The sequence below is a fragment of the Dendropsophus ebraccatus genome, chromosome 10 (assembly GCF_027789765.1).
Source record: "Dendropsophus ebraccatus isolate aDenEbr1 chromosome 10, aDenEbr1.pat, whole genome shotgun sequence".
Lineage (NCBI taxonomy): Eukaryota > Metazoa > Chordata > Amphibia > Anura > Hylidae > Dendropsophus > Dendropsophus ebraccatus.
In genome coordinates this window covers 74929355-74941684 of record NC_091463.1, presented here as the reverse complement: position 1 = coordinate 74941684, position 12330 = coordinate 74929355, and the positions used below count along the sequence as shown (strand labels likewise).

Here is a 12330-nt window from a genome sequence, read left to right as displayed (position 1 = left end):
AACACGCCCTAATATGTTTCATTGCAATCAAGGTTATTTCTCATCTTAAATTATTGCTGTCATTTTAAACAACTACCTTCCATGTGATAGTCAATGTGATTCCTGATACTTCATTTACTAAAAATGACCCTTACCCCCAGGGGGTGCTTAGTGTAACCCTGTCCCTGCTGTTATCTTGCTATTGCTGTTGTTTTCTTCCTTTCTGCTCACAAAGAACCTTGAAAACACATGCTATCTATAGTAGTGTACTGTGTACATCATGAGCCCAGAGTACAGTGCCAGCCTGTTCAGTTCAGTATACGTCCTCTGGCACTTTGTCATGGCACAACAGAGAGGAGTAAGTGCTTGGAATGGTTAGAGAAGTGAGAAAAAGGGAGTACAAGTATGTAAGACTACTGGCAAACAGCTGAGGTTTACTCCTGCCTCCTGAGATGGAGAAAATAAGAAATAGTTGGGCGCCATAGAGGGGGCTCTCAGAGGCTCAGTGACCGGAGTGAAAGCATGAAAGTCACCATGTCACCAATATAAGGGGTAAATCTAACAAAACTGTTCAGGTTTATAAAAATATTTTGAAACTAAAAGTATACCTTAAGAGATCTGATTAATCCAAACAGTTTTATACCCTACCCTGCTCAAAAAATGTTACCTGACTGCTGTCCTGCAATGGTCTGAGATCTGCCATACCATGAATGGGAATACAGATGAGCGAACCTGAGCGTGCAGCATTTGATTACCGTTGGCTGAAGAAGTTGGATGCCTGGAAAACATGGACACAACCATAGGTTAGGCTAGGGCTGCATCCAACTTCTTCAGCTACCTGTAATCGAATGTTGCATGCTCGGAGTGTGCTCGCTCATATCTAAATGGGACAATCATGTCTTGCACAGATGCCTGCAGTCCTCCAGAGCTAGGGAGAAGTCTATATTATTGCCCACACATATGGCACATGGAATTGGACCACCCACTGACAGGACAAACTGTGCTGCACGGTGATCATTGCAGCTTAATAGATATAAAGCCTAAACTGTACAATGCATCTATGGGACTACTCCTTTAGAAGCCGCCGCATCTGCTCTCCTGACAGGTCTGCTTTAGTAAATACCTGCATTCCCCATAACATAATTCCAGATCTCCTATCCTGAGAGCTCCGCATTGTGACATCCCTTTCCTTAGAAGTCCATGATATACCGATCCTTTGTTATTCTTCCTGGACTGACAACTACCGTAGATGTTGCTATACTCATTATTAACATAGCGCAACCCTACCTTCTTTACACGGTGTAATCTAAGCTGACGGGGTCAAAGTGTGTGTAAGGGTAAATGCAACAACCAGTTATCAACTCATTCATACCTTTCCAAGAGGATTAACTGAGGAACTGCAGTATTTTACAGAAGGTAGATACCTACACCTATAGGCTGGGTTCACACAACGTATATTTCAGTCAGTATTGTGGGCCTCATATTGCAACCAAAACCAGGAGTGGATTAAAAACACAGAAAGGATCTGTTCACACAATGTTGAAATTGAGTGGATGGCCGCCATATAACAGTAAATAACGGCCATTATTTCAATATAACAGCCGTTGTTTTAAAATAACAGCAAATATTTGCCATTAAATGGCGGCCATCCACTCAATTTCAACATTGTGTGATCAGATCCTTTCTGTGTTTTTAATCCACTCCTGGTTTTGGTTGCAATATGAGGACCACAATACTGACTGAAATATACGTAGTCTGAACCCAGCCATATAATGCATAATGCTCACTTAAATAAGGATACCTAATAGTCCGTTTACACAAAGTGATAATTTGCCCAATCAATCGTTTAACGATTTGGTTTTTATAACGATCAGCGTTTAGATGAATAAATAGTTAGAAAAATCGTTATTGCGATCCTTTAAGATCGCTTAAACCCATCTCACACAATCTTTGAAAGACTGTTTACACGAAGCGATCTGCGAACTTTTAGTTAACGTATTTTAGTTACAATAAGGATACCTGTGGTCTCATACTCTGCCAGAGTGTTAGCAATTCCTCCGTTCATTGAACACATACAAATCTTTTCCTATTATAGTTATACAGCACACTGCTTCAGGCACATACAGTACTTTCTGTAAAATATTCTGAACAACCTACATGATTACATCCCAGACTGACAGAGAGTACTATTCACAATGAAAAAAAAAAGCAAACAATGAATTTAAAAAAAAAACGTTTAATCTTAGGATTAATAAATATGGTTATTGTGTATATGCTGCCACCTGCTGGTCACAACACAAGAAGGGGCTTTACAATTGTTCCTACAAAGAAGCAATGCTGAGCATTGTTTCCCGTTCTCGTCTGATTGTCGGGGATAGATATAAAATGTCTATGGGCTTTATATGAATTTGTAAACCACTCGCACAAGTCCTCAAACAGAACCAGGCAGGGACGATCAGTAATGAACAGGCACGTTGTATAGGTGAGCGCTGCTGCTTGTTTGTCTTAGGTTTTAGCTCCTAGGACCCTCGCCAAACAAAACTGTCTCCCTGACTATATGACAATGGTCTCCTAGCTTATTTAGGATAATGTACATGGGAGGTTTATTACACTATCACCTTGCAGACAGAGATGGTATTTACTCTAGCTGCTCAGGTGATGCAGTACTGAGGCATCATGGGATCAACAGCAAAGAATAGAAGGCAAGCTAAAGTATAAAGGCGAGACAGTATCCAGAGTGTGTGTGGGCTCCAATACACTCCATACTGTAAACCGTTTTACTAGCATAGTCTACACCACAAGTGTCAAGCTTCTGGCCCTCCAGCTGTTGCAAAACTACAATTTCCATCATGCCTGGACAGCCAAAGCTCAAGCTGTAAAAACATGATGGAGATTGTGGTTTTGCAACAGCTGGAGGGCCAGGAGCTTGACACCATTAGTCTATACTATTACTGAAGCCAAAAAAAAGTATACCCCCATACTTTCTAATGGGGGAAGGGGGGCTATACACCAGAAACTTTTTCATCCTATGCAAAATATAGGGCCATAGTCAAGGTAACACCATTTTAGATGTTTTGTTAACTGTAGGACAAGTCCAGCCAAATTAATAATTGCAATGTGGGCAGGGGGTGGGGGAAACATAACAAAGAACCTATACTTACCGATCCCGCTGCCCTTGTAGCACCGCATCACAGGGGTCCCGGACTCCGCCAGATGTCAGCTTCTCGCTAATTCTTAGTACATAACAATGAAAGGGTAAGAGATAGACCGCTAAGCCAATCAGTGACTGTAGTTATGTCCCGCCCCAGTCACTGACTGGCTAAGCGGGGAATCCGTCAGAGTTAAGACATAGCAGATAGATTGTTATGTTCCCCCACCACCCTGCCCATTCTGATTATTTTTTATTTGCCTGGACTTCTCCTTTAAAGACGTAGTTCACACAACAAAAAAATTATTTCAGATTCTGTAAGAAAGTGGCAGTGATTTGTAATTTACTAATATTAAAAAATCTCAAGTCTTTTAGTACTTAGCAGTTGCTGTATGTCCTGAAAAAGCTTTTGTGTGCTGTCAAATCTATATAATATAATGCATTTCTGGCTTACAGAATTGAACCCCCTCTATGTGTCAATCTGCCCTAAATGGAGAGGTTGTCACCATGAAATAGCCCTTTTAAATGGTAAAGAAAAATAAATATACAAGATACTGTTCAGATAGTCATGAAATACAAGGCTCTGATTATTACTCAAATACAATTTATTATATACATAAAAGATGTTTAAAAATTAAAAATGTAAAAAAACTGTATAAAATCTTGATATATAAAACAAAGACGGACCGTCCTGTTGTAGGTATAACTTTTCTTCAGCCAGGGTAAGGGTCTATAGGATAAGTATACCCAGACTGTGTAGTTCATAGAAAAAAAGTGCTTATATGCAAGCAACACGTCACAGCTTGTGACGCTATGTTTATAGAGAGGTGAGGCGGTGATCACACGTGGAAACACAAAACCAGTGGTCTCTGCTGATGGAGATTCCCGTAACAGCTCCTTGACCTTCTGACGTTACTGCTGTAGTGTTATATGACGTATCATAGTACTAGCACTCCACCCCAAATCGATCAAAGTTCCTGAGTATGACAGTGAGTTCCACGTGTACCTGGCCCATGGTGGTGGTCTGTAGGCGGTAGCGGTCAGCCCCTCCATATATGAGGTTCGGTGATTTCAGCTGTGGTCCACCCCCTACAAACATCTGGGAAATCTGCTCTTGCCAGGTCCCCAGGGGTCTCCAAGTGGGGCTGAGTAATGTGTGTGTTCCCGGAGTGGAAGGGATGTGGAGGAAGCTGTATCCATACAGCTCATTCCGACCAAAAGAGTCTTGATGCCAGACCTGAAGATGTAGCTTAGGCCAACCTACAATGAGGAGGTGGGTATACTTTAATTATTGTTTAATATAGAGGCAGTCTATTAGGACAAGCTGAGAAATGAGACACAGAAAAGACCACTCCTACTTTATGAGGACAGACTCAGATAATAAAACCCTCACCCTAAAAGCTGGGATCCACTACATGGCAGGATTTATGTGATCTATAATAATGATATCCTTGATATTATTTCCTGATTGTGGAAGGTTATGGGCCTATTACACAGGTCGTTTAGAGGAGCAAACGAGTGCTCTCAGCGCTCGTTTGCTCCTCGTTCCCCGCTCGCTGCCGCCGCTATTCAACGCGGCTGCAGCGAGCGGGTGAGAGCGGGAGGGGGCGTCGGGGAGCTGCGGGGGGGCTGCCCAGGGGATCGCTGATCGTCCGGGCAGCACATAAGATATAGCAGCGTCTGCTGCCGATGCTCCTATTCAATGGAGCGCCGGCAGCAGATCGCTGCTATATCAGTCGCTTGTTTTTCAACATGTTGAAAAACAAGCGACTGCAACGATCAGCCAACATGAACGATGTGGGCTGATCGTTGCACTCTATTCCACAGGACGATTATCGTCCATAGCGGCCGAATACGAACGAAAATCGTTCCGTGGAATAGGGCCTTTAGGGCCGTATTACACGACCCGATGTTTAGTGTAAGCATTTGCGGATCTGCTAGATTGGTGCTCGCTTACAGAGCCTATTACACAGCCATATATATATATATATATATATATATATATATATATATATATATATATATATATTATATTATATTATATTATATTTAGCAACATCTATTGTCTTTTCCCTGCACCTGCCGCTGGCACTTCTGAAGTGTCTCTGAAGTGACATGCCACTTAGCCAATCACTGACCGAGACAGGACAGCACCGTGGATTGGTTGAGTGGCCTGTCACTTCAGAGACTTGTCAGAAGTGCCAACGACTGCTGCAGTAAGCAGGGAATGCAGGGAACAGACAGAAAGACACCAAGAAACGTGGAGAGGTAAGTATAGCTTCATTATTTTCTGCATACTCTCATCAGCTGAGGATTTTTAAACTTTACGAAAGACGAAGATCAGGTCATAAAGAAAAGCCTGAGATTTCTCCTCTTTTAAAATCCATTCCTGGCTTTGGCTTCAAATCTTTGGCAGATAATCTGTCAGATAATCTTTCTGTGTAAATGGACCCTTAGCAGATAATCGCTCATGTAATAGGACCCTTATGGTTTCAGGATGAGCTGTAGTGTAAAGCTTGTTATCAGAGACATGACCCGCTTTTCTAGGAAAGTTTAGATAGACAAGAGATATGTCTTTTATTCATAAACTAACTTACCCTGCAATCCCTTAGTAGCAAAATGTATGTCAACAGGGTGTGACCAGAAAGCCATGTCTTCATTTTGAGGGTTGTCCACCTGTGTCTGACCTTCAACGGTTCCCGAAAGCAACTTCCAGGCTCCTCCTACACGAGAAGTATGGGGCAAACAAAGGAAAAAACACATGGATGCTGCATCAAGGCTGGGCAAATCAACAGTTATTATATGGTAATTTATAATATAGGAAATATTATATTGATACAAGTTAGTAGTGACTCCTACCTGTGTGCACCCCCCATTTACAGAATAAGCTGTGCTGTGGGAAGCCGCTGGCACCGACGATTTGTCCAATGATATGGACCTCCGCCATCTCTAAAGAGAAAGATATTAATGTGAGCCTGCACTCTAAATATAGTAGCAGTCTAATTTATTACACATAATGCATACATACCCCTATGATCAGTGCCTTCTGGATTTATTACACATAATACATATATGTCCCTATTAACGCCTTCTGGATACCAAATCCTTATACTACACTTGAGGGACCAATCCCTGATCCATTACACCATTCTCTGCAGTTGTCAACAATTCAATCAATCACAAAAGTCCCATGACATGACCTGTGTGCAGGGGATGGACGCTCTCCAAGGGCGAAAAGAGAAATCAGGATCCTACAAGTCTGCCCGGTGGGACGTGTATCCCACAAGTGTCATCAAATGACCCCGATCAGACAAGTGTCAACTATAACATCCGGACACCTAAAACTCCATTGCCATAATTCAGATGTCACACAAGTCTCCCCTCTGCATCCAGATGTCACAATAGTTTCCATATGTAAAGATGCCAATAACTCAAATCCAGTAAAAGTCTCCAGGGACCAAGAACCTGAAAGAGTTCTTGATGTATACACTAAGGGAGACATTTATTAAGTCCGGCGTCTTCTGCGCCGGACTTAAAAATACCCCCACATCTACGGCGCTACGGAGATTTATGTAGAGGCAGTCCGCACGTCTGAAAACCTACGCCAGCTGAGGACTAGAGTAGGTTTTCGGCGTATCTTTAAAAAAAAAATGACTATGAGTCCGCGCCCCCCGCCTCCGCACGAAATAGAGCTGTCAATTATTTTGTGTGGCCACAGAGCGGCACACCTCCTGGCAGGCATATTGCGCCGGGGCGGACTGTGAGCAGAGCGGCACACCTCCCGGCAGGCATATGGCCTTGGGTCAGACGGGGAGCAGAGCGGTACACATCCCAGCAGGCATATGGCGCTGGGGCGGCGAGAACTCCCGGCAGGCATGGCGGCGGAAGTGGACGGGGGAGCAGTGCGGTACACATCCCGGCAGGCATATGGCCTTGGGGCAGACGGGAAGCAGAGCGGTACACATCCCGGCAGGCATATGGCCTTGGGGCAGACGGGAAGCAGAGCGGACAGACCGGGGGAGCAGGAGGCAGGCCGCAGGGCGGGGCGGCTGGGAGCGGAGGCGGACAGGAGTGACTTAAACACAGAACAGTTGCGGTGTCTGCTACTGACCGGCTACTAGTGACTACATTCGGTGTATTTCGGCGCACATACTGTAATTCGCCATTGCCATATGTAATTCTAAGTCACTATAGGTTTCTGCTGGTACAAGGATGTATACAGCAAATGTGATGAAGAGACAAATGTGAACACTGCCTTAGAGCCCCAGATCTCACAGCCATCACGTGATCCTGGGCTCTGCTTATATTCCTTACTAGAGTAATCCTCCCTGCCCCTCCCCCCGCTTATACCGCTTACCCCACAATTCTCTCCCTCCGCTTCCACCTCACACCCTCATCACCATTTAGTCACAGTAATAGGCACCTACGTGTCCCACACACTCCCGTTCACAGCGAGCAGACGTCAAGCTCTTCGCTGCGTAGAGTACGGTAGAGTTCTGCAGTTGCTAGGCAACAAAGGAAGTCGCCCGCTAAGCACGAGAGAGCGGAAGTGACGTTATAATTCAAACACCGCTTTCCTCAGTTGGGAGGCCGCATGCGCATAACGACGCCGAGCTAGGCGCGGCCATGATTAGTAAGGGCAAGTCTCATCTATTGCTTATCACTGAAACTGGCAAATGTTACAGATAGGAAGCTGGGAGAGCGGCTTCTAATGTTACCATAAGATTATTAAATGAGAGCTGAGCAGATCACTATTGATTCTTTTGTAGGTCTTTTTCTGAGGGGTTTGGCATAGTTGCAGTCATAACCAGTCACATGGCCATTATGGGATCCCCTGACTCCTGATCATTAGAAAATAATTTTTGGGGAATTCCTTCCCAACTACACATGAGACCCAATACCACAATATTGATTTCCGCAAAATGAGTCATACACTTTCAACAGATCCCCACACCTTTAGTGAGATAGACTGAGCACTGAGCCAGGGAGTGAAGCACTCTCCTGGCTCTTCTCCTGGCAATAACTAGAGATCAGTGTGGGCCAGCACAAGGAGAGCACAACATGCAGCAGTTCTGGGGGGGATCATGGGAGGTATAGTCTCCTATAAATTTTCACTGCGCTAAGAGTCAGATTACATAAAAATACTGCAGGCCAGGAACCCCTTTAAGGGCCAGATGAAACTGCTTGAAAGAAGAAATATTCCAGATTGAAAGTTAAAATTGATTCCGCACCCGTAGCTTTCCATAGCTACAACTGAAGAGAGCATTTGGATGTGCAAATAAAAGTCATTGACAATACAGTGGTGCCTTGGATTACGGTATAATTTATTCCGGGACCGTGCTTGTAATCCAAATCACTCTTAAACCAAAGCAAACTTTCCCATAAGAAATCACTGAAATTCAGACAATTGGTTACATACCCCCAAAATAATGATTTTTTTATTCTGAATAACATGTAAAACAAAGGAAACAAACATTCAGAAACAGCTGAATATATAATATTATAAGTTACTGTACAGTATAGCAATCAGCATGTGGAGTATAATGTATAGTAAGTGCATAAACCTGAAAAAACAACAGCAGACGATACAGGATGGAACTGCAGATCCCCATAATGCAGTAGTGTAGTACAACAGGCTAGAATAGAGAAGCAGGGCTGCTGTCAGAGGTCTGTGTGGTCACATGACAGCAATGGGGAAGGGGGTGTGTGTGTTCAGCATGGGCCAATCAAGAAGTGAGAATTACAGAGCCGTGTAGAAACCTTTTCTACACAGCAGTGTGTATAGCCAAGTGTGAGTGCAGGCACATTATAACAGCAGTGTGAATGGCTGAGTGTAAGTGCAGGCACAATAAAGCAGCAGTGTATATAGCTGAGTGTGAGTGCAGGCAGATTATAGCAGCAATGGAGAAGATTGGAAACACAAGGGCTGACAGAGACTGCAGGGAGCATGAATGAATGAACAGAACAGATGTGGGCACATACATGCAGCACTCTCTGTCCGGGGAGAGAGGGGTCACAGCTATGAAGAGATTACCTCCACAGTCCTGTCCCCTGATGCAAGCCCCAGCCTAAAGTGCAACTGCTATGATTTGGAAGGTGAGGGAGACTTCCATGGTCAGAGTACAGGGCTGTAGACCACGCTATGCCCCCCCCCCCCCCCCCCCAAATGACCCCTCCCACCCAGTGCAGGGGCCTCTTAAACCAAAGCAATGCTCTTTAAAGGGGTTATCCAGTGCTACAAAAACATGGCCACTTTTCCCCTCTCTTGTCTCCAGTTTGAGTGGGGTTTGAAACTCAGTTCCATTGAGATAAATGGAGCTTATTTGCAAACCACACCTGAACTGGAGAAAAGAGTGGGGTAAAAGTGGTCATGTTTTGTAGTGCTCGATAACCCCTATAAACCAAGTTACAATTTAGAAAAACTGTGAGCTCTTCTTGCAAAATGCTCTCCATTCAAGTTACACTTAAACTGAGCTACCACTGTACTTGTTGTAAGATAAAGATCCTCAAGATGAGAGGGTGGGGAAACAAACCATGAAAAGATACACTGGCATCTATAATACATGAAGTCATGAATACTCTAGGTAGTCATTGGCAAATTTCGAGGACTGATAGTGACCTGAGAGATGTGGCTGGTACCGGACCAAGAGTGATTTATAGAAGAGAACATAACCTACAAGATATCCTGGTCCATCTATAAACAATGGGGACACCTGCTAAGTGGCTGAGGAAGATGGTCACACCTTCTTAGAAGAGATGAGTGAACTTTGATGAAAAGGTCGGGTTAGTCCAAACTTAAACGAACCGCATTAAAACACCCAGGGGTGTAGCTAAAGGCTGATGGGCCCTGGTGCAAAATGTTAGCTTGGGGCCCCCCATCTTACCCGATCAGGCAAAGTCATATCTATCGTTATATCCAATTACTCTAATGTGCCACCATGTTCTAATGCCCTGCCACTGCCTCCACCTCATGTACTGCACTACTTCCCCCTATAATTAATGGACTGTACAGTGTCATTGTCTAATCATTGTTTTCCAACCTTTGACTCTCCAGCTGAAAAACTACAACTCTCATCATGAACTGCCAGTTGGAAACGATGGGGGTTGTAGTGCTGCAACCTGAAGAGCCACATGCTGCAAAACTACAACTCCCATAATAAACTGTCAGCAGGGCACGATGAAGTTTGAACTTCTGCAACCAGGAGAAGTCACCTGATATCACCTGAAGTCCTATGTAACACCACAGATAACACAGTGATATCCCTCTGAGTACAGATAATGTAGTAGTCACCTGCAGTCCTATGTAACACCATAGATAACACAGTGATATCTCTGAGTACAGATAATGTAGTAGTCACCTGCAGTCCTATGTAACACCACAGATAACACAGTGATATCTCTGAGTACAGATAATGTAGTAGTCACCTGCAGTCCTATGTAACACCACAGATAACACAGTGATATCCCTCTGAGTACAGATAATGTAGATGTCACCTGCAGTCCTATGTAACAGCACAGATAACACAGTGATATCTCTGAGTACAGATCATGTAGTAGATGTCACCTGCAGTCCTATGTAACACCACAGATAATACAGTGATATCTCTGAGTACAGATAATGTAGTAGTCACCTGCAGTCCTATGTAACACCACAGATAATACAGTGATATCTCTGAGTACAGATAATGTAGATGTCACCTGCAGTCCTATGTAACACCACAGATAACACAGTGATATCTCTGAGTACAGATAATGTAGATGTCACCTGCAGTCCTATGTAACACCACAGATAACACAGTGATATCTCTGAGTACAGATAATGTAGATGTCACCTGCAGTCCTATGTAACACCACAGATAACACAGTGATATCTCTAAGTACAGATAATGTAGTAGATGTCCCCTGCAGTCCTATGTAACACCACAGATAACACAGTGATATCTCTAAGTACAGATAACGTAGTAGCTGTCACCTGCAGTCCTATGTAACACTACAGATGATACAGTGATATCTCTGAGTACAGATAATGTAGATGTCACCTGCAGTCCTATGTAACACTACAAATAATACAGTGATATCTCTGAGTACAGATAATGTAGTAGATGTCACCTGCAGTCCTATGTAACACCACAGATAATACAGTGATATATCTGAGTACAGATAATGTAGTAGTCACCTGCAGTCCTATGTAACACCACAGATAACACAGTGATATCTCTGAGTACAGATAATGTAAATGTCACCTGCAGTCCTATGTAACACCACAGATAACACAGTGATATCTCTGAGTACAGATAATGTAGATGTCACCTGCAGTCCTATGTAACACCACAGATAACACAGTGATATCTCTGAGTACAGATAATGTAGATGTCACCTGCAGTCCTATGTAACACCACAGATAACACAGTGATATCTCTAAGTACAGATAATGTAGATGTCACCTGCAGTCCTATGTAACACCACAGATAACACAGTGATATCTCTAAGTACAGATAACGTAGTAGCTGTCACCTGCAGTCCTATGTAACACTACAGATGATACAGTGATATCTCTGAGTACAGATAATGTAGATGTCACCTGCAGTCCTATGTAACACTACAAATAATACAGTGATATCTCTGAGTACAGATAATGTAGTAGATGTCACCTGCAGTCCTATGTAACACCACAGATAATACAGTGATATATCTGAGTGCAGATAATGTAGTAGTCACCTGCAGTCCTATGTAACACCACAGATAACACAGTGATATCTCTGAGTAAAGATAATGTAGATGTCACCTGCAGTCCTATGTAACACCACAGATAACACAGTGATATCTCTGAGTACAGATAATGTAGATGTCACCTGCAGTCCTATGTAACACCACAGATAACACAGTGATATCTCTGAGTACAGATAATGTAGATGTCACCTGCAGTCCTATGTAACACCACAGATAACACAGTGATATCTCTAAGTACAGATAATGTAGATGTCACCTGCAGTCCTATGTAACACCACAGATAACACAGTGATATCTCTAAGTACAGATAACGTAGTAGCTGTCACCTGCAGTCCTATGTAACACTACAGATGATACAGTGATATCTCTGAGTACAGATAATGTAGATGTCACCTGCAGTCCTATGTAACACTACAAATAATACAGTGATATCTCTGAGTACAGATAATGTAGTAGATGTCACCTGCAGTCCT

The 12330-nt window shown here is 43.3% G+C and overlaps 1 protein-coding gene across 2 annotated transcripts; it reads right to left on the bottom strand.

Annotated features, from left to right (window-relative positions):
- Positions 1-3711: 3711 nt before the first annotated feature.
- On the bottom strand, positions 3712-7661 carry B9D2 (B9 domain containing 2). 2 transcript variants are annotated; one of them, XM_069986736.1, is made up of 4 exons: positions 7551-7661; positions 5987-6076; positions 5725-5850; positions 3712-4387 (listed from the first exon to the last, which is right to left on the bottom strand). In XM_069986736.1, exons 2-4 carry the CDS (start codon positions 6072-6074, stop codon positions 4074-4076), a joined length of 528 nt encoding a protein of 175 aa, XP_069842837.1. In that variant the 5' UTR covers positions 6075-6076; positions 7551-7661; the 3' UTR covers positions 3712-4073. The 2 variants fall into 2 exon arrangements, with proteins under 2 accessions (XP_069842837.1, XP_069842836.1); XM_069986735.1 differs by having other exon boundaries at positions 5987-6074; positions 7555-7661.
- Positions 7662-12330: the final 4669 nt, after the last annotated feature.